The sequence below is a fragment of the Castor canadensis genome, chromosome 2 (assembly GCF_047511655.1).
Source record: "Castor canadensis chromosome 2, mCasCan1.hap1v2, whole genome shotgun sequence".
NCBI lineage: Eukaryota > Metazoa > Chordata > Mammalia > Rodentia > Castoridae > Castor > Castor canadensis.
The window spans coordinates 1563745-1591100 of record NC_133387.1 but is presented as its reverse complement, the minus strand read 5'-3'; the positions used below and the strand labels follow the sequence as shown (position 1 = coordinate 1591100).

Genomic DNA, 27356 nt, shown 5'->3' with positions numbered 1-27356 from the left:
TTTATTGTTGTCTATTTTTGTCCTGAGTTCATTTATCCATTTATTCATTGTTTTCTCTTTTTCACTTTGGTGTTTGTACAGTGCTTCTATGGTTTCCTTTATTTCTTCTTTTGCTTTTTCAAATTCTCTATTTTTATTGTCTTGGAATTTCTTGAGTGTCTCCTGTACATTTTGGTTGACCCTATCCAGTATCATCTCTATAAAATTCTCATTGAGTACCTGTAGTATGTCTTCTTTTAAATTATTCTTGTGGGCTTCATTGGGTCCTTTGGCATAGTTTTTCTTCATTTTGTTGGAGTCTGGATCTGAGTTTCTGTTCTCTTCATTCCCCTCTGGTTCCTGTACTAATTTTTTGCTGTGGGGAAACTTGTTTCCCTGTTTTTTCTGTCTTCCAGTCATTGTCCTTGGTGGTGTTACTGTCCCTGTACTATGTGTAATTAAGTATTTTCTAGCTTGTAATAATGACAATGGTAATATTTAGAATGGAAGAGTGAGCTGAGATGGAAAGCAAGAAGTTAAAGAAAAGGGGAAAACAAATATACAGACAAGAGGGAGAAAGCAGGACAAGGTATCAGACAAGAGAGTTTCAAAGGTATAAACAGGGAGTGTTAGTGTACTAATCGACAGTAAGCTGAACAGACATTAGAGAGACAGAGAGAGGATTGAAAATCAAAGATAAAAAAAATAAAAAATAAGTAAATGAAAGTAATATCTATATATAAAAATGAATTAAAATAAGATGGAAAATAGAAAATTAAAAAAAAAAAAAACCCAAAAAACTTCCAAGTTTATATGCAATGCAGTTTCAGTCTTAATAATTTGGGTGTCCGTCTTAATCTCCAGTCCTGGAGTTGGTGCCTCAGATGTTGTTCACACACACACACACACACACACACACACACACACACTCTCTCTCTCTCTCTCTCTCTCTCTCTCTCTCTCTCTCTCTCTCTCTCTCTCTCTCTGTCCCCAGTTCAAATGCAATACAGTTTCAGTAAGTTTTTCGGCTTGCAGGTGTAATTCGGTTGTTCTCTCATCAAAGGTAGGGAGAAAAAGAAAAAAAAGCGTCTGGAGGCAGTTCTGAGAGTGGTATCTGCAACTGTGGCTCGCCTGCCTGCTGCTCTCAGCCTGTAGCTGGCGGCGTTATTTATGCAGATCTCTGGGGTGAGCTTAGCGCTCACCTGGTCCCACAGGCTTTGTTTGCTCAGAGTTCTCCTGTGCGGGGGAGGGGGGCCTCTGCTACAGGCTTTCCCCTTTCCAAGCACTGGGAAAGGCGACACTGCCCCGCGTTGTCAGGCCTGCGTGTTTGTTTACAGTTCACGTGGGAAGTGGGTCTTCCCTCCTCTCACAAGCGTCCCGCTCCTGGTTGCTGGGTGCGCGCCCCGCTCCCGCCAGAGCCTCTCCGGCCTGCCCGGCTCGTTTATTTCCAGTCCCGGGAAGGATTCCCTTCCCCCAATCTTCAGCGCTCAGGGCGCCCCACCCTCTTTCCAGCGTGTCTTAACTGTTCTTACTGCTTAGTACTCAGTTTCTCTTTTTTTCCCGGGTGGAGGTCAGTCTGTCCAGGGGGCTATGCTGCTCTGGCCCAGGCTTGTCTGTGGGGGAACCGCGGTACCGCGAAGCTCACCTGGTCCGCGTCTTCCCAAGCCGTATGGGCGCCGGCCCCTGGCGGCCCGGGGGCCTCCTCGGTTCTCCGTTTAACGTGAAGTGGAGATGCTCTGCGCCGGCTGGAGATGTGGAGGGGTCAAAGTTATGCCTTTTCTCAGTGATTATGCCTGCAAAGTGTGTCTCCAGCGTCTCTCCAAGATTTCACTATAGGAGGCTCGCTTTCTGCTTCCTCCCTCTAGCCGCCATCTTGGAATCCCCCTCGGGATTTTCTTTAAGGACTTTAGTTTTATGCTGAGAGAGCAGGGGCCAGAGGAGATGTGGAGCAAAGTGTTTATTAAGACAGATGTAAACATAATGAAATGTGTCATGTTGAGGGCTTATTTTCTTGCTGTCTGCTGTTGGCAGTTCCCAACACTGTTAACTGCTACTACTCACAGTGACATACTACTCCTCAGACACTTCTGCACCCATCTCTGGAAAGGAACAGGAATGGCAAGTATAGTTTCAGGTGGGAGCCACGGGCTCCTCTGTGTGTGCAAAGTAGAGGAGCCTGGTGAGAGTTGGGCAGGCCCCCAGAAGCACCACCAGCCAGTGACAAGGTGCCACCTCCTGTAAAATGGCACAGAACAATGTGTGTATTTATGTCTCTGTGAAGTCCCTGCTAAGAAAAGGTATTGGGGCTGGTGGAGTGGCTCAAGTGGTAGAGCCCCTGCCTAGCAAGTGCAAGGCCCTAAGTTCAAGAACCAGTAACGCAAAAAAAGTTACTGATCAATCCCAAGTACCTCGAAAATAAATTAATTATATAAAAATAAGAAAAGGCATTGAGTTTGTCTTGAAATAAGATTACACCTTGTCGCAGTGCAGCTCAGCCTCCATGCTGCCTGTGACAAGTGTCTGCACTCCCACAGGTCCTGCAGATCTGCTTAGCCTCAAAGGTATCTTTGCAGGTCACATGCACTTTGAAAGAGATGTAGCTTCTCTTGGAATGATCCGTGGTTTATGCCACTTCTCATGGATTTTTCTTGTCCATTTCTCCCTCAGATTTTGCACTTGTCATTTCTATAAAGCTAGTGCCAATGTGCTGTTGACATGGGAAGGACCCTTGAAAAAAGTCTCAATGGCACATTTGATCTGCGAGTCTTTGAGTCTTGCTACTGTTAGAGGAACTCTAGCACTAGAACAGAGAGGTCTAGATGCTCCACAGTGATTGGGAGGAATCTGGTGACTTTGGCCGACTAGTGAGTGGGCTTTCTTTCATTTTCACAGGCTGCTACAAAACTGTAGTGACGACAGTCTGAATGTCGCACTACCAATGCGAATGCTTGAGGTGTTTTCATCTGAGGATACGTACTTGCCTGCTTTACAAGATGCTAGCTGTGTGGTGTCAGTGATCGAACAAGTTTTGCACTACATGATTCACAGTGGTAAGCAGGGGTGGGCATCATTGGGCTTGAGCTGCTCCTCAGATAGCTCACTGCAGCCTTCAGAGCAAGAGAGCCCCGCGGTCCCTGCTCTGCCTGGTGTTCTGGACACAGGAAAGCATGCAGCCCCTGTGCTGCTTTCTCTCTGGCCTGGGTTTGGGGAACACAAGCACGTGCTTCCAGAAGGTGCCTCGGCACTGCAGTGAGTGGCCAGAGAGCCCTGAGGGGCGGGAGAGGTGCTGCCACCTGGGTGCCAGCTTGGCCACCTGGAGAGCTGTCTCACTGAGAACGCAGTGAGTGACCAGTCCTCCCAAAGGGCCCGGAGGGGCAGGAGAGGTGCTGCCACCTGGGTGCCAGCTTGCTCACCTGGAGAGCTGTCTCACTGAAAACGGAACTCTCACTAAGCTGGGTTTTGCTTTTGTTTTTTTGGCAGTACTGACGTTTGAACTCAGGGCTTTGCACTTAGGCGCTCTGCTGCTTGAGCCATACCCCCAACCTAGTTTTGTTTTGTTGCTGTTTGTGAGGTAGGGTCTGGCCATGTAGTCCATGCTGGCCTCAGACTCCCAGGCTTCCTCAGCCTTCCAAGTGCTGGAATCACAGGCATGGCCACTGCTGCTGGCAACAAAGGATGCTGCACTCTCACTTTAGCGTTTAGTTCTTGTGAGATTTCTAATGTGGTATTAAAGCTTTTATGTGCTCACACTGTTCTTAAAATGACTAGCACATAAGGTAGAACGGTCTACATCTGAAATTCTTGTGAGAACATGTTACTGACACCATTTTGGAGAAAAATTGTAACAAACTTGATTTTTTTAGTTGTTCTCACTGTTGAGCCCAGGCCAGCCTATATGGTGATCCTCCTGTTTATACTTCCTGAGTAGATGGGGTGACGGGCACATGATACCATGCCCAGCTTTTATTGGTTGAGAATGGGGGCTTTCAAACTTGTTGCCCAGGCTGGCCTTGAACTGTGTTCCGCCCAATTTCCTCCTCTCAGGTAGGTAGAATTACAGGCGTGAGCCACCACACTTGGCAATAAATTTGATTTTACAGACCTTGAATAGTGGCTGGGCATGGTGGCTCATGTCTATAATCCAAGCTACTCAGGAGGCATTAAGTAGGAGGATTGCAGCCTGGGCAAAAAGCATGAGACCCTACCTGAAAACAACTGAAGCAAGAAGGGCCGGGGCGAAGCTCAAGTCAAACAGCCACTGCAAGGAGGAGGCCCTGAGTTACCACAAATAAAAAAAAGTAATGAGTCACGCCCAGTGGTGCACATCTGTAATCCCAGCAATGGGGAGGCTGAGGCAGATAAATCACAAATTCAAGATCAGCCTGGGCTGCGTGGCAAGACCCTGTCCCCCCAAAAATAAAAAAATATATAAACTACTTTATAACCACCCCGACTCTTACCTGGTATACACTGTTTATTAGTGAGCCAAGAAGATACAGAAGACTTTAAAAGTATCACAGAGTCAACAATACGCATATTGAACACAGTAACGACAGCATGACTAGAGGCTGATTTCTGGCAGGGCATAGTGTGCACTCCTGTGGTCCCAACTACTGGGGACACACAGGAGGATAAAAGTGACTGAGAGCATGACTCCAGTGGCAGAGCACCTGCCTAGTATCTATGAGGCCCTGAGTTCAAACCCCAGTACCGCCCAAAAAAAAAACTTACCTGTACTGAGGTTTTTCGTTTGGGAGGGGGGCGCAGGGTTTGTTTGTTTGGTGGTACTGGGGTTTGAACTCAGGGCCTCAGGCTTGCTAAGCGGGTGCTCTACCACACCTGCAGGCCCTGTACTAAGTTTTGAAAAGTACTAGAGCACATAGCATAAACTAATAATATGTACTGTAGCTGATGAGTAGAAGGCTAAAGTTTTTAGACCTGTGGCAGGACTTAGGAGTTCAGGTGTTTGGGAGACAAGATGAGAAGATCAGTGTGTGAGCCTAGTGTGGTCACGGTTCAAGCCTGCTAATTAAATAAAATTAATAATGACAGAGACTTGATCACTGACGAGATATTTGTGATATTAGGAGATTACTGTTGATTTTTAGACAACTCATAAATACTGAGGTGATTATACCTTCACTTGCTTCTGAATGAGTGGGTACAGGTGTGTGAGATTAGCTGGGATTGACACTTGTGATGCTAAGGGGTGGGTGCACAAGTCTGTGTGCCATCCAGATGCCTAAGTATTTGTTCAGCATTTTCCTTATAAAATGTTACAGAAGAACTAGCTTGGATTTGGACCTGTTGAAAATTGTAAAGGGCATTTAAAACTTGATGGGATTTTTTTCAATAGAAAAAGGTACTAAATTTTAAATGGACCTTTTTCTCTCTTCTAGGGTATTATAGGTCGCTCTACTTGTTGATTAACAGCAAGCTTCCATCAAGTATTGAATATTCTGATTTGTCTCGAGTTCCTATAGCAAAAGTTTTGCTAGAGAATGTCCTAAAGCCATTGCACTTTACATACAACTCCTGTCCAGAAGGCTCAAGGTAGGTGAAGAGGGGTAGATTGACTGGTAATCACATTTTACCTCATCTTTGTGCTGGTTCATAGCAAAGGGTACTGTCGTGCTTTTCTGTCTTGCTTTTGCCTAACCAGAATTTGTCATTCTGGTGATCTGTTCATTTTCCCACTTTCCGGTAACTGCCCAGATCCACCAACATGGTGGAATTATCTTAAGGACAAAACTAAGATTAGATTAATTTCTGGTCTCCCTAGTCTCCATGAAAGATCCATCTAGTAGATGAGGATGTAGATCATCCATCTGTGCAGAAGGATGTCTTGAGAGGAATTCCGATCAGTGATTTGGTTGTGTAAAGGCTTCACTTTTCCTTTCTAGGCAGCAAGTGTTTTCAGCCTTCACGGAGGAGTTTGTAGCTGCACCTTTCACAGACCAGATTTACCACCTGGTCATCCCAGCGTTCGCAGATGCACAGACCATTTTCCCCTATGAGCCCTTTCTGAATGCACTGCTGTTACTAGAGAGCAAATGTTCAAAGAGGAGCACTGGAGCACCATGGCTTTTCTATTTTGTCTTAACTGTTGGCGAGAATTACCTGGGTATGAAACACAACATAACGTTTGACCCAAACTCCTCATTGGGTAGCATGAACAGTGAGCCAAGAGAAGGCTGCACAGTGGCACATGCCATGTGGTAAAGGTGGACTCCGGGTGGGGGTGGTGAAGGGTACATTGCTGAGGGACTGGTCTCTGCTATGTCCCTGGGAGGTGTCCAGGCATAGTGAGCAAGGCTGGCATAGGCCTGTGTTTTAGGACACAAAGTAAAAGGGCTACATAGGGGCGGGTGGAGTGGCTCAAGTGGTAGAGTGGCTCCTTAGCAAGTGTGAAGCGCTGAGTTTAAACCCTGTACCACTTAAAAAAAAAAAAAAAGGAATGGTGAGGGCGGGGGCTACATAGCTAAGCAGGGGACTCTTGTGAGGGCACGTGGACGGCTCAAATATGCTCTACAGTTGCTGGATCTTCTTCCAGATTTTTTTAACTCATGTACACACAGATTGTTGATTTTATGAGATTTAGGGAAAGCCAGGCTGTTTCCCTACTCTTTCACACAACACAACTACCCCTGTGACCAAGACATGGAGCAGTTTAGCAATGGACACCACTGGGTGTCCATAGTCAGTTCTGACACTTGCTGCCTGGGATGGGTCAGATCCCCCAGGCTGAGTCTACAAGACTGCCCCCGTTGCACAGAGTAAGTTGTCACCTGTGCTTCTGACCATGCACCAGAAATTGGAGTGCTCAGCCAGGCACAGTAGGTCATGCCTGTAATCCTAGCTATGTAAGGGCAAAAAGTTCCCTAGACTCCATGTCAACCAAAAAATCTGGGCATGGTGGCTCCTGTTATCCCAAGCAATGACAAGAAGCAGAAATGGGAAGATTGAGGTCCAGGGAGGCCGGACATAAATGTAAGAGCCTGTCCGAAAAAGTGTTTCAGATGGCAGAGCACCTGCCTAGCAAGAGCGGGGGCTGTACTACTACCCCGCTCCCCACCCAAAAAAAAAAGAGCTCCCAAAGAGTCCCTCATTGGCCTTAATAATTGATTAGGGCAGCTCACAGCAACACTTTGGTTTACCAATTTGTTAATTGAGGCTGCAGCTGAGCAGCCAACTGGGGAGAACATAGGTGGAGAAAGGGCGACAGGGAAGGCATGCAGCTTGCACGTTTCTGGCCCCTCCAGGTACTCAGTGACTCAGAGCTTATGGAGGCTCATTGTAGAGTTTCTGTAGTTCTCCTTTCCCTGCCCTGCGCTCCTGGAAGGATTCATCACTTGATGTTTCTGGGTAGCAGCCCATCATGAGACTGTCTAGCTCCCCGGTCACCTCGTTAGCTACCCAGGCAGCTGTGATCAGCATGGGCATGGCAGGAATAGCCAGGCCTCCTTACTTGGCGGGGACCGTCCAAGAGTTTCAGGTGCTCTGTGACATTTACTTGGGACAAAGGCCAAATATATTGCATAGCATGCCACAACTGGAATGTCACAAACAGTGAATTCTGCCAGAAGGAAAGTAAGACCTTGGTCTTGGTGTCCACCGTGGCCTCTCACTAACTCAGTCCTGTTGGTTGATTCACAAAGGAGCACTATCCGAGGACGGCCTGCTGGTGTATCTGCGAGTGCTCCAGACCTTCCTCTCCCAGCTGCCTGCCTCACCCGCTGGAGCCAGCTGCCATGATTCTGCCAGCGACTCTGAGGACGACAGCGAGGAGGCCGACCAGCCCAGCAGCCCTGTAAGCAGCCACCCAGGGGACGTCTTCCTAGCCTCTGAGTCCTTAGTTAAATGGCCAGAGGAGCTGGAGGGCCCATCCTCACACCCATGTCCTCTCCCCAGCTTCTCTGCACATGTGGAAGCAAGCAGGAGAGTCGTAGCCTATTTTTATGTGAAATCAGGTCATACTGCATATTAATTTCACTTTTGCTTAGAAAGTATTTTCTGAAAGTGAAATTATTAGACCAAAAGATTAAATGCCTCTTGTCCTGGCCTGTGAGCATGAGCATGGCTTGACCTCAGGGCCTCATGCTTGTTAGGCAGGTGCTCTACTGCTTGAGCCATGCTCCTAGCTCTGTATGATTCAGTTAGTTTTTAGATATGGTCTTGTGTTTTTTTGCCCAGGGTCAGACTGGACCACAATCCTCCTACCTATGTCTCTTGCATAACTGGGATTACAGGTATATGCCACCATGCCCAGCTTTTACTGAGATGGGGTCTCACTAACTTTTGCCCAGGCTATCTTTGAACTGACATCCTCCCAATCTCTGCCTTCCAAGTAGCTGGTATTATAGTGTGTGCTACCACACCCAGTAATTTTCTTCTAGTTTTATAGAAGGTAGATGTTACAATTCACTTTTAAGCGCATTGTCATGTTATCTTTAAATTACCTCTTCTTCCTTTTCTTTCTTTTCTGTGCAGTGCTGGATATCAAGCCCAAGGCCTGAGCTACATCCCACAGCCCCTCTTCTCTTTCTTACTATTAAGAAGAGTTTACTATGTATTTCAAGGAATGAAAGTCTCATACACATTTAATTTTATGTGTTTTGAGAGAGGTCTGCCATCGACCTTTCTTCTCAGTTGAAATAGCTGGGACAGGACTATCCTAGGTTCCTAATGTTTTTTTTGTTAGGAATTTCATATTGATTAACAGCCTAACCCCAGAGCAGACTTGCGGGGGAAGTGGAAGGGCAGGCTGGAGCTGCACTCACAGTGCCAGTGCTTCCTTAGTGCAGAGTGAGGAGACAGCCTAACTGCTGGGGCTTCAGCTGGGGACGGCATTGATTATAAAGGGTGGTTTCTGAATTGTTACGTCTGTCAAAACTTAAAGCCATGTGTCAGAAAGTATGAATTCTGTTATATAGTTAAAAGAGCCAAAAATGGAATGTGGGCGAATCATTTGTAGAAGAAAGTTAACTTTTGGATCACACTACCTTCTAGAGAATCTGTGAGAGTAAAAATTTACCTGCAGTCTATTTCTTGACCGTGGCAAGATGTAGATATGGGCTTTGTTATCGGGGAGATGACAGAGCACAGCCAGAGGGAAGCAGGTGGGAAGATTGTGAACAGAAGACGAGTACAGGCCTGCTTGCCTGGCTGCACCCAGGAAGAGGGCTTTGTGGAGAGGGGTGGTGTTTACATGTGTGGAGAATGTTTCTGGACTTTACTTTCTCCTTTTATTCATGTGCAGCAGTGTCAGAGTATGTCTGTTGTACAGTGTCATGCTTTATTTTCACTTCTCGTCCTCTCCACCTTCTCCTTGCACTGGGAGCTGTCCTTCCCTATTCACAAGTGGGTTCAAAATCAGTGACTCAGTTGGGAGTCACGTACCGGTCTTTATTTCTGCACCAGGTCTCTTATGTCCATGTTTATATTACTGCTTTTATTCTCCTGTGATACTTGATTATGTAGAACCTAATTTACTTAAAAGAGGCTTTTTCCAGGGTCATACTTTACCCTGTAAGTTACGTGTGGTAGTACAAACCTGGAATTCCAGCACCTGGGATGCTGAGGCGAGAGGATTGAGAGTTCCAGGCCAGCCTGGGTTACATAGCAAGACCCGTCTCCAAATAAATAAATACATGCATAACATACATACGTACATACTCATTCTTTTAGGTTTCTGTATCATTTGGCTGCTTATGGTGTATAATTTATTTTAAAATTATATGCTTCAAAAATAGCACTAGTATATTATACTCTAATATCTTTATATGTATATCTTAAAGATTCAGTGTGGCAAATGAAATTTCAGATTTTCACTCTAAAGGCAGTGTTAAACTTGGTATATGCCCAAGTTTTCAAGCAGTACATTAAGCAGTGCTTGACATATTTTTATACACACACATAAAAAAGCACATGTTTGGTTAATACCCAAATGAATAGACTATATGGTATTTCAGCTTAGGTTTAATTCAGTGAATCAAATCTAGAGAATTTAAGATATCACATACTGTATTTTGTTCTGTGTGCCCTTTGATTTCTTTAAAAAAAAACAACAAATTGCTTAGTATTCTCACTTATTTTGCTTAAACTGTGATCTCTCAAATAATTTAAAATGGAAATGCCATCAAATGATTATACAGTCTCATCATGTTTGCTGTGTTACTAAAACTCAATCTATAATAGAAGTGACGTTTTCTTAAAATGTTAGTGCTCCTATAAGTCATGTTGGTAGACAGACACTGAGCAGTCACGATTCCTGTGCTCCCAGCTAGGCAGGGTCGATGCCAGAAGGTGACTGTGTCTCTCGAGGATTTAGGTCACTTTAGTGGATCCATTAGGAGAGATCTTGGTAGGTTAGCTGGGATATGGATCATTTTTAGATAAGCCCTTGTGTTTTCCCTTCAAGAAAATGCAGTATGTTACATGTTTGTTATGTAGAGGAAGTTCTAACAGTGCACCGTTCACTCAGACTAGTTTTTCTGGTGTGTTTTAGGAAGATGGCAGGTTGTCAACCCCATACATAACTGAGGAGTGTCTGAAGAAGCTGGATACGAAGCAGCAGACCAACACCCTGTTGAACCTGGTGTGGAGGGACTCAGCCAGTGAGGAAGTCTTCACGAGGATGGCCTCCGTCTGCCACACACTGATGGTGCAGCACCGAATGATGGTGCCCAGAGTCAGGCAGGTCTCTTCGCTTGTTCACTACAGCAGGGTGCACTGTCCCTGCAACTCGAGGGGCTGTGCTCTGCAGTGGGTCATCTGCTGGTTCCTGACAGAAGAGGGTATAAAACATCGCTTTCTCCAAGCACTTCTTAAAAATACAAGTCTTGTCCTTTCTTCTTTCTCTTTGGGAAGTCTCTCTTCCTTTCTGAACCAGTTAACACTGTTGGAGTCTTTTTCCTGGCCCCATGTCCAATATGTTAGAAAATCAAGTCAGTTTCTATTTCTGTCATGCCTTGCATAGGAGCAGTTAGGCCTCGACACCCATTTTAAAAGGTTGACACACCTGTATAATAGAGCCAAAATATTTTGAAAGTTCCTCTAGTCAGCAATACTTTGAAATAATCTTTCAGTTGAAATAAAACAAAATGTACCAGTTTTAAAATGTGGCTAATTTGGATTTAGATAATTGTGACAGTGTTCTTCAACTTTTTTTTTTCTTTTTCTTTTGGTGGTACTGGGGTTTGAACTCAGGTCCTCACACTTGCTAGGCAGGTGCTCTACCACTTGAGCTCCTTCACCAGCTGTTTTGTGTTGAGTTTTTTTGAGATGGGGATCTTGTTAACTATTTGCTCAGGCTGGCTTTGAACCATGATCCTCCTGCTCGCTCCCTCTAGAGTACCGAGGTTTACAGGTGTGAGCCCAGCCTTGACCCATTTTCTTTTCCTCTGTTTACAGTGATAGTTAGTGGTTTATTGAGCACTGAATAGAAAAACTTAGGCAAAAGTCCTGCTGGACTAAGGGCCTAACGTGGCAGCACTGGCAGACTGCGTGTGGGGCAGAGTCCCATGTGCATCCGTGGCACCCTCCAGAGTCCTCTGTGTCGTTATAAAAGTGCCATCCCATCTCATGGAGGGGAAGGCATTCTTTGACATGAACAGGAGTAAGGAGTGCGCCATCAGCTGGAACTGCCTTGTGACCTCGGATGCAGCCAACTGCTGCATCACTCTCTGGACTTACTGATCTTTCTGCTCTAGGAGGAAGAAAGGCGGTATGACCTGATGGCCATGGCCCCAGTAGCTGTTAGCTCTTTGTGGAGGCAATTGCAATAGAGCAGGATGTGAGACCTGAGGGTCCAGCAGCTGAGCCAGGACACGCGCTCTAGATGGTAATTACTAGTGCCATGGGCTGAGGTTTACTGGTGAAGGGTGAGCCACACCTTTATGTATAGCTCAAGTTGATGAGTACAGCACCTATTTCCTCTAAGAAACTCCTCTAGGAACTTTATTTACAGTTTAAACAAGTACGGTTTTAAGATTTAGAGTGTCTTTCATTGCTTAGGTGATGGCAAGTAGAGCTTGTAGATGTGACTGCTCTCTGTTTTAAATTTTCAGAAAGTATTTGAAAGATAATTAGTGTATTCCCAGGCTGGCAGCTCCCTCCCAGCTCCACCCTGGCTAATGTTGGTGGTACCTGATGTTTTCAGAGTTGGGATGTGCAGTTTCAGTTTCTGCTTAGCTTGATTGTCAGGATGAGTGAAGGAGTATGGAGGTCCATTTTACACTAACAGGGGAGACATCCACGACAAATATGCATGAGGAGAAGCAGTACAGAACAGTGCACATCATTCCCTACCTTTTGTGGGGAAAGTGGGGGAAGAACAGATGTGGACTGTGTAAAGGAATGTGCAGGCAGCTGCAGAAGCCCACGGAATGGTGACTCGCTTGCCTAAGTCTGCAGTACACAGGAGGTGGTCTTAGCTGTGTTGTTGGAGTTTGGGTTAAGTGAGTGACTTAGGGGCTTATTATTTAATTAGTTAAATAATAAATGAGTTGCCATCTCTTTTTGAGAGGAATTTGTGAATCTTATTCATGAACGTGGAAATCTGAGCACAGTTCAGATTTAAAATTATTTTTTCTTTAAGCTAGGAGTGTAGCTTCTTGGTAAAGCACTAGCCAAGAATGTCAGAGGCCCTGAGTTCCATCCCCAGCGGCACACAGAAAATATTTTTTCCTTAAGAAAATATAGTCACTGATTTTAAAATATGAATAAATTTAAGAGGGGGAGAAGGTTCAGAGATCTGAAATTAGCAGGGGGCTGACGGACAAGTTTAGAGGGCAGTCTTTCTGGAAGTGGAGCCCTGCAGCCTTCCTTCTGGTGGTGCTGATCGGCGTCTTGCGGAATGGATCCAGGGCCAGTCTGCAAACGTGCCACACTGAGATGAGCATGCTCAGCCTTTGCCTGGATGCCTTTGTCTGCTCCTGTCACCATAACTGCTTTCATTGTGTGTCCAGGTGGCTGGCAGGGCCTCTAGCAGTTCATGCCAAGCTTGCCTGCTTTGTATTGTAAACTCTGTGCAGTGTTTGATAGTAGTTATGTGGATTTCTCGGGGAGGCATAAAAGAAATGCTTGCCTCTGAATAGGGATTTTAAAAACAAACCAAAGAATAACTGGAACCAGTCCAACTTGAGAAGTAAATGAGTTTACTTGGAGGTACTTACAGAGTGTGACTGTATTCACCCAAATCCCTTCCCTTCTCCCTTCTCCCTTCTCCCTTCTCCACCATGCGCCTATTTTACAGAGCTTTACATTTGTTTAGCACCCAGCAGAGGGCAGAAGCAAACCAGACCTACATAGTAACTGTTTGGGTGACTCCGTCCTTGTCCTTATCAGAAATTTCGAAGGTCGCAGACCATGGGAAGGATGGCTTTGTTTTGCTGCAGTCTGCTATGTGGTCTGAGTACACAGAAGAGCTTAAATGGTGGTCTGCTGAAAAGTGGCATTACTGTGGCTACAATTTGGAGGAATATTTTCTCTTCACTCATCCTTCCTTTCCTGACCCCTTTCACTTGTTCCCTTTCAGAAACTATATTCTCACTCTCTGTTTTTTTCTCTTTTACTTTTGGGCTTCTCCTGCCTGCTTCCTTCATAATTTCTTTGTAGCTATGTCTCAGTGTTTCCTAAACTTAAGTTTCTTTTTCTGTTGACATTTTTAGTTATTTTTCAGCTGATTCTCCAGGTTGGCTCTTTCATACAAGTAGCTTCAGCTGTATTCTGGTGACTCCCAAATTTTTGTCTTTAGACTAGTAACTTCCTATAGCTCCATACTCCTGTTCAGCTGCTAGAGAGATGTCTTGTGGGGCCCGAACTCAGATTCCTATATGGTATCTAGTATGAACCCCACATCTCCCCACCAACCTGCCTCTGGACCTATCCCTCAGTCGGTCAGTCACACTAGCCACACATGGCCAGGGCATACCAGCTGCATGGGCAGCAGAATAGCACAAGCCCTTCCTCGCAGCAAGTTCATCGTATTGTACAGTCCTGCGGTTTGACTTAGATTTATCTCTGTTGGGCCCCTCTGCATGTATTCAGTCACCGGAATCATACTTTGCTAGAGGAATTGTCAAACACTGGTAATTTCATTCTCTTGCTCGAATCTTAGCAGTGGATCCCCTTTGCTTTCAGGAGATCTGCACATTGCTTGGTTTGTTGACTTGTGCCATATTCTTTTGTTACTCCCTCTAACTTCCTTTCAACCATGCTCAATTGTTTGCATTTTCTTGATCTTTTTGTGCTGTCTTCATTTCTCGGTGCTCTGCGCCTCCCTCCTGTTCCTCAGTCTGATGTCTGTCCAGATGTTTCCTCCTCCTCAGCTTGCTCTTAAGGCAAGGGCTGATGTTTTTTTCCAGTCTTGGCTCTTTGTTCCTCTGTCAGGCAGCATGTGAAGGAAGTTGCCTATAGTCTACATGTGAACACTTCATGCAGCTATCTCAAATCACCTGTGCTTGATTTCCCACCAAAAAATAATAGAGTAAACCTGTTTAATTGTGTCCTGTGTTGCTGGTCATCGCAGTTTAGACAAGTGTGCACCCTGGAAGTGCACTGTTCCCCACACGTGTTCTCGGCACTGGGATGTGCAGTGGTAATACTCTTTTGCTCTTGATTTACAAGTTCATGTCTCATACTTTAAAAATTTAGGGTAAAACTAAATTATTATACTAGCAGCTTAAATGGGAAAAAGTACAGATTTGTGTCTATCATATATGCAGAATTAACTATTAGATACTGTTCATATGAATTAGAAACAAGTTTTTATAATGACACAATATTGAAGACTTGTCTGGAGAGAGAGAGAAAGAAACTTGTTTCTTTGCCCATGATTTCATGTGGGCAGGGGGAGGGAGCGGATGTTGCTGGTGGTGGTGGTTTCTATTTGTTTTGTATGACTGGCATTTGAACTCAGGGCTTCACATTTGCAAAGCCACACCTCTAGTCCATTTTGCTCTGGTTATTTTGCAGATGGGGGTCTCATGAGCTATTTGTCTAGACTGACCTCAAACCAAGATCCTCCCAGTCTCAGCCTCCCAAGTAGCTAGGATTACACGCATGAGCCACTGACACCCAGCTTATTTCATGTTTTTTATTGTCAATATTTTCAGTATAATTAATAGCTTTAATCAAGTATTAATTAATGTTAAAATTTGCATTCTGTGTCGTGAAGGTTAAATAAGACTAATAAGCTTTTTAAACGTTTCAATACAGATAATGATTTTATTATTAACTCTGTTTTGAAGTAATATAGATTATAAATTTCCAGTAGTTATTGTTAAATAGTTCAATTAATAAAGTAGGCCTGCTTCAAAGTTAGTGACATAATTTGTAATGAGTTTTGAAACTTTTAAGAATTTTCTAGACATTTATGACTAGTTGATTCCCAAGACCATAAGTAAGCTTGGATGAAGTATACATCCCTTTAAGTTTTCTCTTAGGTGTAGCATGTCAGAGAGAGGGTCCCAGGCTTTGAGTACCACTTTCCCTGTTTTAACTTGAGCTACGGTAAGAGAGAAAGTATATTATTTGAGTCTATAAATCTTTAATTAAAGAAAGCCTGTTGCCACTGAAAAGAACTGTCTTTGTGTTTATGGCTTTAGTACTGGAATGTCACATTAATGCAGCTGTGTGTCTAAAAACTATATTCTTTGAGTCTATTGGTTTATGAAGTTTTTTTGGTAGCTTGTTCAAGATAAACTGTGTCTTAAAATTTTCATTACCAGTAAGGAAATGTGGAATTTATTTTTTAATCTTGCATTTTCTCAGAAGTAAGTTGTTAAATATCTATTTTAATATCACTTCTGCCATAAAGCGGTATTTCTGCAGAAGAACACCAAGGGTGCATTTACACCTGTGTGCTGGAAGCGTTGCAAGGGTGGTTGGTGTCTGGCTGTATTTCTGACACCATGACACTGCTCACAGGGGATCTCAGGAGATCTGGCTGCCGTGTATGTGAGCAGTGTTTCTCCCACTGCCTGCTTCCATGACTTCAGTGTCCCTGTGGAGAAGTGGCCTGAATTTATGACCCGAGTTGAAATTGTGCTCTTCGTTAATTAACTCAGGGTTGTTAGAGCTAAATAAAGTGTAATGGGTAATTTTTAATCTAACTTAGTACATGGAAAAGAGTAAGTCTCTTCTTTACCTCTTGGAAATAAAGCCCCAGACTAATCACCTTCAGTAATTTAATTAAAAAGTTTAGTAATGTGTTTTATTACTGACTATTGACTGGTTTGGTAAACATAATTATTTCAAAGTTAGCTTCAAATATAAATTTTGAAATGTATAGCCATTAAAATGGTGTTTCAGATAAACATACATATATACACATGGAAATGTGTTAATTATAGTATTGATTAAAAAAAAAACTCTTAACAAGAGAACTTGTTTCTTTTGCCTTGTTTTGTTCTTTTAGAAAAAAGATCAAAAGAAACATGCCTGTTAAAAGTAGGTAAAATTATACTACATACTACATTTTTAAGGAGAGAAACTCAGTTTCTAGAGTGAAAGAAAAATGAAACAAATATCACCTGCTAGAATACATTCACATAGAAAGTGCATGTTTTTCTTTTTTTTTTTTTTTTTTGAAGTACTAGAGATTGAACCCAGGGCCTCGAACATGCTAAGTGAATACTCTCCCACTTGAGCCACGCCCCTGGCCCCATATTTTTTTTCTTATCATATTTTCTAGGTGGCTGTTGGGTATACTTTTTAGCAAGTAAAGCTCCACAAAGGCAAGAGAAAAAAAGGCTTTTTGTCATTTGAGACAGGGTGTCACAGTATAGCTCAAGCTGGTTTTGAACTTGCAGTGCTCCTGCTCAGTCTCCCAGGTGCTGAGATTACAAGTATGCATCACCATGCCTGGCTCAAGAAAAACGAAATTAAAGCACTCTGTTTAGTACACATACATAAATATATTAGGCATATGCTAAATGTTTACTATCTCAAATATGGTATATATATTGTTTTATGTACGGCTCCAGATTTCAACAATATAATTGATTTTGACGTAAGTGTCAGTTAAGAACAGAGACAGCAAACTTCAGCATGGCTTCATTTGTCTCTTTTGACATGTTGTGTTGTTCCAGTAAGATTTTTCAAAAGTTCCCCAGTCTGATTCTGAGACTTACCCAGTGCTTTTCTCTGTGGAATGAGTGCACTGTTGGTACTACTTTGTCATGGTACATACCTGTGACAAACATTTTCATAAATTCAAGGTACTTTTGAGGCAGGAAATTTTTCATTTTCTAATGCAAACAGATTGCTTTTCGCCTGCTTTCCATTTGCAGGGTGATTGGGTCTTCCCAACCTAAGATTTCATGACTCTAGGTAAATTTCACAGTTCCTTCCTTGTTTTCCTTTAAATGACTGTGCTCTTTGTGCCATTTGGGCATCTCAAAATGGTACCACATTAAAATAAGTGGAGCTTTTTAAAAAACAAGTCCTCAGAAAATACTGATCCTGTACAATGTCTGTGATATTTTGGATTAAATGCAGGAAGTTACCCAGCCAATCAGATTTGATACTTTTAAATTGAAACGTGCCTTATTTATCCAAATCCTGTTATCTGTCTTTTACTGTAGGCATTTAAATTATACTGTTCTTAAAAAGTTGAGTCTGAAGGTTTTCCACTCAGTGCGACCACAACATAGCGTGGGGAATTGTGGGTACACATCACACCATGAAACTGACGCCACTTCCATGGCGGGAGCCAGAGGCGTCCAGAAGGGCCGCCGGGCTGGTGGTCTGGGTCTGAGAGCCACAGTAGCCTGTTCTGCAGCAAGCTGGCTTGCAATGTTGGGAGTCACACAGCTCCCGTGCCGCTCCTGTGTAAGGTCCGATGATGGGCCAGATTCTGCCTGAGACACAAAATCCCAGCCAAAGGCTAGAAGATTGCTTACACTGATATTTGAAATACGGAATTCTGCTCTTTGAATGCTACTGTTTTGTTTTCTTCCATGGTCATTTCTAGTACATCTCCAATTCCCCAGTGAAAACTCCTACATTCTTTAGTTATGCATCCTTAAAGCAGCTGTGGTTTTGCTGTCCTACCTTCTTCTTCTAAAACGCTTCTAGTAAGTCACATTCTTGTCTTAAAACCATGTTTTCCCACCATGGCCTGTTCTCTGATTTCATTGCACAGGGTTGGGGTTTTCATTTTTAACTCTTGCACTTTATAAAAACTATGCAAGGTTTTTTTTCTGACTTTATCATTGTGGCTAGAATGTGTATCCTGTCACAAAAATGCAGTGTACAGCCTAAAGCTAACTTAAGAGTTCAGTTCTACTCATAACTTCCTTTGGGGAAGGGGGATCATTACTGGGGTTTTAAATCAGGGCTTTGCAACTCAAGGCAAGCCCTCTGCCCTAGAGCCCCAGCCCTTTTTCCTTCATTTTTAGCTTGGGTTTCATGCTTTTCTGCCCAGGCTAGCCTCAAACTGTTAGTACTTCCATCTCCACGTCCCCCATAGCTGGAATCGCAGTGCATTAGTTCAACCAATTTGATATCATAGACAATGTTTTTTTAATTAAAAACAACTTTAAAATATTTGTAGATGTTTTACATTTTTGTGTTTGTTTTAAGAAGAACAACTTAAAATGAGTCGCTAAATATTAGTGACTTTAACTGTATAAGCAGTAATTCTCTGAGTAATAAATGCTATTGTTACATTTTAGTTTGCTGTGCTGCCATAGGGAGCAGCCTCAGCTTGTAGGGAAGCAGCCACACATTCTCTGTGGAGAGACCACTGGGCCAAGTCTTGCCTGAGACAAGGACCCAGAGCCACAGTTTTCAGCAGCCAGGGTGCACAGAGCTTCCCAGTGTCTCTGTCCAGTGGCCTGTGTCACGTGTGTTTTTTGTGGCATTACTGTGAATATTTCCTGAGTTGTTTATTGTCTTTGCTGTATGGGCTTTTTTTGTTTTGATTTGATTTTGAGAAATACATTGAATGATTACTTGCTTACTCTTTGTGTTTTTCTCCTGTTTCTTTTCAGGCTTCTCTACAGCTTAGCCTTTAATGCCAGGTTTCTGAGGCACCTTTGGTTTCTCATCTCTTCCATGACCACACGGATGATCACAGGGTATGTGTGATGCAGACTTAAAAATTGAGCCCACAGGATTTTGAATACTACTTACACTTGTGCCATGTAAGAAGAAAAATTCTGAATGGTTTTCATTTCATCAAAAGAAAAGTTAGTCCCTAATTTTACTGTTACTTGGTTTGTAAAGAGTATTAAGAGTATGACTTTATCTGATTAAATTTGTTTTTAAAATCCTAGTCATTTTTTTTTTAAGATGTTTTTGAGACAGTCTTACTATGTAGCCCAGGCTGGTCTTAAATTCACTACCCTTTTACTTCACCCTTCCAAGTACCAGAATTACAGGTGTGCACCACTATGCCTGGAAAAACTGTTCAGAGGGTAATGGTTCCGTGATAGCATTACTTTTGTAATTTTCATTTAATCTTAAGTGAGTAAAGGGAGCTTGTAACAGAACCACTGAGGCTGATGAAACTCACAAAACTTATGTGATTTATCTTGAATCAACAGTGATGGCAGAAGCAAAGATTAGAGACACCTAGAATAACTTAACTGCCTACAAAAATTCTAAGATGTAAGGTTTTGGATGTGTTTTGTTGTGTTGTGGTTTCGATGCATTTCAGCTCCTTATGTCTGTGCTGACTTTGGCTTTCATGAATGACAGGTTTACTTAGGGCAAAGGGAGATTGGGGATCATTAGGACAGGAAATTGTCATTTACCTATGAGCACCCCAGCTTAGCAACAGAGATACTGCCACGGCCCACCTGATAATTGCTTGTTTGTGTATGGTGTTTTTCCCTTGGTGAGGAAATGGAGTCATGATGTGTGAAAGAAAAATGATATTGTTAACTTGATTAAATTATTAATATTATTTTATAAGGTAATAACATTGTAGGTTTTGAAAACATTTCATCAGAGGCAATTGAGAATATGAGTTTTACTTGTTTAGTTTATTAAAACAAAGTCCTTCCAGAAACTTAAACAGTGTATTCCTATATTTGTAGTATATGTGTATCATGTTACCATCAGGATAAATTTAAAATGAAAAACCCAGTTTTTTTAAGGTGATAAGAAATTTAGTTTGAAAATAGTTTCACAGCAAATCTTGCACAGGGCTCAGCCTTTCTGAGAACCCCCCTCCCATACTGGGGTTTCTCTTCCACTCTGCTTAATAAAACTCTGCTTTTACTCAAAAAAAAAAACAAAACAAAACAAAAAAAGATTTGTACAGGTGGGACTTTTAACTCCAGACAGCAGAGAATGTTAAAGTGCAAGTGGGTCCTGGGTGACAGAGCAAGAATCTCACTGGCTCATCAGGCACCAAGATGTGGTAGGTCAGGATCTGACTGAGAGTGTCTGTGCTTCTCCCTGGCAAGCAAGGCCGCCTCCAGACTGTCCTCGCAAGGGTGTCACGCACACAAGGCAGATGCTTTTATTCATGTATCTCCTTTTCAGCATTTGCTACTGGAATCAGCTTATTGTCCTTGTTGGAGCTGAAGGAACTCATAGCCAGCTGGTTGCTGCTTTCTGTAGGCGTCACATTACCAAAACATAAATTCAGGGGGGGGGTCTGTACGTGATATAACCGATCAGAGGGTCACAAACTGTGCAGTAGCTTCCTAGGGCTTCTGTAGCCAGGACTGCATTCAGTAGGAGGCATATATACAAGGTGGGAAGCTCTCATATGCAAATCCTTATTCTGAGGATGGATACAGAAAGCAGAGATTTGTCAGAGGTCCCAGTAATGGTCAGCAATTCAGGCAACTTCCCTGAGTTACAAATCAATCTTTCCCATTATAGTAAATTATGGACTTTTTATTTTCTCATAAGTCTCTCAGATTGACCTGAACTCAGAGGAATATTTGAGTCCATGTTTATAGCAAGAAGAGTGACCAGCAGAGAACCCAGACAGAAGCTGGTGTTTCCTTTGTGCCCTGGATGCAGAGTCTGCCAGCACATGTCTCACCCATCTTTCTTGTCCCATTATCTGTCATTAAGTGAAAATGATTATTTCCTTTTGCTCACCTCATGAAATTAAATAGAGTAGATAAGTTAATGTTGGTTAATTGCCATAATCTTTCTAGGGAGTCAGAATACAGGTTTTCTCCATACTTGTGTATTGCTGATGATACCATGACATCTCAGTGGTGATAATGATGATTTTAAGTCTAGTAGACCCTGGGTATCCAAGCAGACTGCTGTTGAGGAAACACTGAATGCTCAGGATGCACCGAGCTCAGTACTGCAACACCAATGCTTGATTTTTTTTCACAAATGCCACCCAGTTTCCACTAGAGACATGCCACCCTTCAACGAATCTAAAATTGTTTGTTTCTCACATACATTAAGCATGTTAAGTTTTACCTTGGTTTTTGTGCACCTTTTGCTTTTTGGGAGGCATATTGTCACAAACTCAAGGGCAGGGAAACACTCAGCAGATCACTCAACTGTTGAAACACAACTGACCATTGTGTGGGACTGAGAGCTGCTCTGCATCAGCTGAGCTGTGTAATGCACCTGTAGAAACTGAAAATGTTTGTTTTTCAAATTTCTTTGGATCCGTTTTTATTTATCATCATTTTTGATTGTGCTTGTTCCAACCACATGTATGAAATCCACAAATAAGGGAGCTGCAGTACAAGGATTCTTAATCAGAATAAGAGCCGAAGCTGCTTCAGCACTGTTTGAGAATTAGGAAACACTGGGCACGTAGCAACTGGGGGGCTCTCCCTGTGCTGTGTTCTGCTAAGTCAGTGTTGGTATTTGCAGTTCTGCATCGAAGGGCCAGAGAACTAAAAAGGCCCTGACCACTGTTTTACCCGTACCAACAAAATAATGTGACATGAATTAAAACTCTTCTGTATGCCAGCAACATTTTCACCATGTACCTCTGTTACGTGGCTCAGGGAAATGGGGGTGGGGTGGACTCTTTTTTTTCACAGGAGTGGGCAAGGGAAGAAACAGCTGTTAGTCTTTTAAGTCAGCCCTTGGTTCTCCTGGCTCTGGCAATGAGGTAGGGCACTTACACTTTGTCCCGTTTTCTGTGTCCCTGCTGCATTTTATTTTGGGTAGGTGACTTTTGTTCATTAATTCAAGAATTCATTTAGTATAATGCTATATGAAAAGCACTTTGTCTGCAAACATGAGTCAGACACATTCAGAGTTTGGTGTCCAGAGTATTTCTTCTCTGGGGACACAGAGCTGAGGCTGTGCATTGGGTCCCTGTTTTCCCCTGTGTGCCATGGAGACAGACTTGGAAGCCCCTTCTGGTTCAGCCACAGTCGCCACAGACTCACTAGTGCTTACAAGTGGCCTTACTTTTTACTGCTCTCCATGTGCGTCAGATATTGGTCCTGGGTCCTGGGTCCTGGTCAGATCTCACCTCGTACATGTCAGTGACTCTGAGGGCACAGATATTCAGGAGTCTAAGAGGGTGAAGGTACCCACAGGGTCTGCCAGCCGACTGTTGACGGACATGGAAGGGGACCTCATTCTTCCCAAACCTCATTGTTTGGGAAGAACTCACACATGAACAGCCATTTGCTAAGCATTCATATAACAGACTTACATGAAAGAGAAAGGGAACAATTCCAGGGAACAATCTATGAGGCATGGATTGAATAGGTTACAGCTCAAGACAGGTGACAGACCTGAAGTTCTCTTAAAGATCAGCCCCTGGGATCTCCCTTGCCTCAGGAGACAAGCAGGAGCAGGAATGGGGACCAGCTAATAAACTTGATCAGTAGAGGAAAGGCCCCATGCTTATTTCTGAAGGTTCTGATCTGGCTTCAGTGCAGAACTGTTCTGATCATCCCTACAAATAGAGAGCTGTGTCTCCAGGATTGGCCTTCAAGCAAGTTAAGGGAATGGAGTGAATTGCCACAAAGGGAGGAAGTAGGTGTCTTTTAACGGCATCGTCACTCACTAGAACTCTTGGCTGGGCCTGGACTTGGGACTCTGGCCACCCTTGGTAGCTGCCTGTGCTGTGGGTGGCAGGAACAGACACATAGTGAACAGGGTGAGCTGTTTCTTATTAGCCTGTGTTGTCAAACAGTGGACAGGATGGCTGTTTCTTATTACTTGTGTTGTCACAGGGACCTCCCTTCTTTAAGTAGTTTCACTGAGAATAGTGTTGTCTTCATTGATTACATTTATCTGATGTCATGTCTATTAGCTCCTAAACTAAAACTGAAGTTTAAATAACTGTTTTCATTTTTTTTCCCCTTTCCTGAACTCAAGGTCTATGGTGCCATTGCTTCAGGTGATTTCAAGGGGCTCTCCCATGTCTTTTGAAGATTCTAGTCGAATCATCCCACTCTTTTACCTCTTCAGCTCCTTGTTCAGTCATTCCCTCATTTCCATACATGACAATGAATTCTTCGGTGATCCTATAGAAGGTGAGAATTTTGAGGAATAGTTCACATTGGCTGCACGGCCTGTGGGTTTTCATACATGGTAGAAAGATTCTAAGCCTTTTCAGCCTCACTGTGTGTTGAGAAATGGGGAAAAAAAAAAAAAACTAGTCAAAGAATGGCTTGTGTTTCTAGTTGTAGGTCAAAGACAATCATCCATGATGCCTTTTACGCTGGAGGAGCTGATCCTGCTTTCTCGCTGCCTCCGGGATGCCTGCCTGGGGATTATCAAGCTGGCATACCCTGAAACCAGACCGGAAGTGCGGGAGGAGTACATCACAGCATTCCAAAGCATTGGAGTGACTGCCAGTGCTGAGATGCAGCAGTGTATACAGGTGGAGCAGAAGCGATGGGTTCAGCTCTTCAAGGTACACAGTGGGTGTAGTACTTGTTCTTGGAGGTTGACTTGATTCCTTTCAGCTTTGTTTCAGGCATAATCTATATCGGGCATGATTTTTAATTTGCAAAACTTTTTTTAAAAACTGTTTATTTTCCAGTCACCTCATGTGACAGCCTTGTTTTCACACTGTCACATGCATCATTTATAAATTTCTCTGAATGTTTTCTGCGAAGTCTAAATTAAAATATTTATTACTTTCATTTTTATTTTTCACTAAAAGATTTTTTACAGATTTTTTAAATTTTTCAAAAGTAGATTAACAAAGGTAAAATAAGTTTTTAATGCAAGTTGCGTATAAATTATTCTAAAATGTCTTCATTTTTAACCAAGCAGAAAGAGAAGTTACTGAGCTACCATGGCTAGCGTGTTGGCAGGAAACCACCATCACAGAGAAGATAACTATTGGGGAGGAAAAGGAAGAAGAAAAAGGGTGCTTGACTTCCCATGAAATTTCTGCTGCAAACACATCTAGTCAGCTAAAATTGCTCATTAGAGGAGTGCGAGCAGAAGTGCATTTTCCAAATTGAATGCTAGATTTACAGTCCGTTTAGTACCAGCGACCTTGCACACACTAATGCTCAGTGCGAGTCATCAGCTGTCCCTTCAGGTCTTTTATCACTGCTTTTGTCAAGCTATCTATTTAATTGAAAGAAGTTAATTGAATGAAAATGATCAACTAAGCTTGTATTAATATTGCTAATGGAACTTTCTTCTTGGCCATGTTTGGAGAAAGATGTCAAGCCAGACTTTAGGAAAGGCCCATTAATGCTTGCACTTACCCTGATGGGCTAATTAAGGAATGCTTATTCATTCTGCAAGTCCGGAGAGTCTCTCTCCAGCCCATCCTGCTGATTTTACAACACATTTCACTTAGGAGCATGAGCATTACCAGCAGTGAAAGTAACTGATAATGTTTTGATTGTGTGAATACAGGACTGATGCACCATTGAGTTCACAATTTGTGCAGATTGGAGTAATACATGTTTGCACAATTTATTTTAATTACCTCTTTGTATTCCTGAGTAAACTTTAAAGATCACATGTTGAGCCCTTAGTATATCCTTTTTTTAAGACGTAAAAATTTTTCAATGCTAAAAATAAGCCATCACACCTATTAAGATTCGGATATGAGTAATATGGGGGCATGTATGTTTTCCTTTCTGTATTTAATTAAAACCTGGGATCTTTGCTAATATCGCTTCCCCTTTTGTAGGATACCAGGCTGTGTGTACAGCGTCAGATGCTTTCATTGTTTTATAGCACCGTGGAGAAGTTCATAGTTTCATATGACAGACTTACCTTTAGAACATAGAAATCTCTGGATTCAATAATGCTACACAATGTGTTTTCCACCCAGACCCTATTTTGTTTTGCTTAAGCATTAAATGAAAGTTTTGAGGGGGCCAGGTGTGTTGACAGGCTTCTGTAATCCCAGCACTGGGGAGGCCGAGGAGGAGGATCACAAATTCAAGAACAGCCTGACTCTGTAGTGACTGCTGTTTTAAAAAAAAAAAAAGGAACTTTCCTCTTGTGCCTCATAATGACTCACTACCTCAATCATTGAAGGTTTTAAGAATTAAGTGAAATTTCACACAGCAGCCCCCACACCCCCTTTTTTAATGGCACTGGGGATCAACCTATGTCCTTGTGCAAACTAGGCACATGCTCTCCTACTGAGCTGCATCCCAGCCCTCACATTTCACTCTTTCTGGTATGGGATTGGCTTGAAATCATATTTTTACAAAGACATTTTGAGCTTAGAATACAATTATTTCAAGGATTTCTGTGGTTTGATCAGATAAACCTTCCCCAAACCATATTAGACTACCTGCTATTGAGCTGAGTTAAAAACAATAAAAACCAAGATACAATCCATGTGAGATTAGCTGCTATTAGTTTTTCCTTTAAGAAAAACTTTATTGTGACCTTTATTGTGAAATACTCTGAACTCACTCCTGAGTGGTCACTAGTTTCTAACAGTATGCTGAGGTAATGCTGCTTCTGTCTGTTAATTGGAAGATGCTAGAGTTATCCCCAGAGGAAGACAAGGAACTAGTAGTGAATAAAGCCAGCTATGTCCCCCTCTGGAAAGAACCGAAATAGAATTGTATCAGCACTCATGTATATTACAATACCAGATTTGAGCTGTGAAGCATTCGAGATAGAACCAACCAAAATAGGCGAAAGTATTTTGCCAGTGATTTCCTGCGTTCTGTTGACTGACAGAATTGCAAATGATGAGACCTGACTCCTTTATCACCAACCATTTTCATTTTTCAGTTGATGATGGTCCTCCTGAACTCATTTGTGTGAAAGGCTTTGTTGGCTAGTCACAGAACATAGAGTTTTAAGTGGATAGAGTCATCTTTCTTTGTCATGTTGGAGTTCAGGTCAGTTTCTAAGCCCTGCATTGACACTGCTAAAACAGTTTATGCATTTTTCAAGTTTATAAACACCCTTGAAGTGTAATTTGTAGCTATAATTGCTTTAGCTCTGTAAGGAGATAGGAAATCCTGCTTTGACATTTCTTTGTGTCCATCTACCAAACTTAGTAGAGTTACCTCAGGCTTGTGACAGGAGCCGAGTGCCTTCCCTGTCCATATATATCTTGACATAATGAGAGCTGTGGACAGATGATGCTTGCTTTCTTGATGGCTGCTTTGTAATTTTCTGTGGCTGGGGGTGGGACTTTCACTAGGCATGGTGATGCACACTGGAGGTAGAGGCAGGAGGATCTCTAGCTCTGGACCAGCCTGGTATTTGTGGCACACATCTCAAAAAACCAAGGGCTGTGGATGTAGTTCTGTGGTAGAGCTCTTGCCTAGTATGCACAAGGCCCTTGGTTCCATCCACCAAAAAACCAAAGAAATTAAAGTAATGGCAGTGCCTCGCTATAACCATGACAGGCACCATTAACTGTCAGTGTCAACTGGAAGATGCAGAGCAGTGGACACATAGTTTGCTCTTTTAGAGCTGGACCGTAGCCTTTCCTTTCTTCAAAGGTTCGTTTGGGCTTTGTTTGTTCATTTTTAATGAGACAGAGTCTCACCACGTAGCTCAGGCTGGCCTCATAAACTCCCAATCCTTGTGTGTCAGTGCTAAGATTACAGGTGTTCATCACCACACTTTTGCTTTGTTTTTATCTTTTGATGAATAATTAAAATTGATACTTTAGGAAATAACTTTGTAGTGTTTCAAACATGTGCCAAGGAATGTTGCTTTCAAAATACACTCATTTTCAACAAATGACAACTGAGGGCCATGTGAAGTGCGGTCATCCGTGTGGCCACAGCAGCCCACGCCTGGTGTTTCAGTACCTCTGACCTCTTTAAGTTTGGGTGGTTGGCCAGCGTTCATGTGCCTGCAGTGTCGCTGCATAGTAGAAGCGACGGCGCTCATTGCCTCACACTGAGGACTGAAATTGTGCCAGGGTGGGCTTGAAACAGAATGGAGTGCCAAGCACCCAGCTTGTGATTCCCTGCAGGAAGACTGACCCTATTCTATGAGGTCAAATGTTTTTG

The 27356-nt window shown here is 42.9% G+C and overlaps 1 protein-coding gene across 2 annotated transcripts in view; it reads left to right on the top strand.

The window, feature by feature from the left end:
* The window catches only part of Ube3c (ubiquitin protein ligase E3C), a 102377-nt gene that overhangs the window by 30596 nt on the left and 44425 nt on the right, over positions 1 to 27356 (top strand). For both annotated transcript variants that reach the window (XM_020179306.2, XM_020179308.2), the window contains exons 6-13: positions 2872 to 3029; positions 5379 to 5532; positions 5883 to 6103; positions 7638 to 7789; positions 10487 to 10674; positions 18978 to 19064; positions 23263 to 23420; positions 23571 to 23803. In XM_020179306.2, the coding sequence (XP_020034895.1) occupies positions 2872 to 3029; positions 5379 to 5532; positions 5883 to 6103; positions 7638 to 7789; positions 10487 to 10674; positions 18978 to 19064; positions 23263 to 23420; positions 23571 to 23803 (1351 nt within the window). The remainder of the gene's footprint in view (positions 1 to 2871; positions 3030 to 5378; positions 5533 to 5882; positions 6104 to 7637; positions 7790 to 10486; positions 10675 to 18977; positions 19065 to 23262; positions 23421 to 23570; positions 23804 to 27356) is intronic.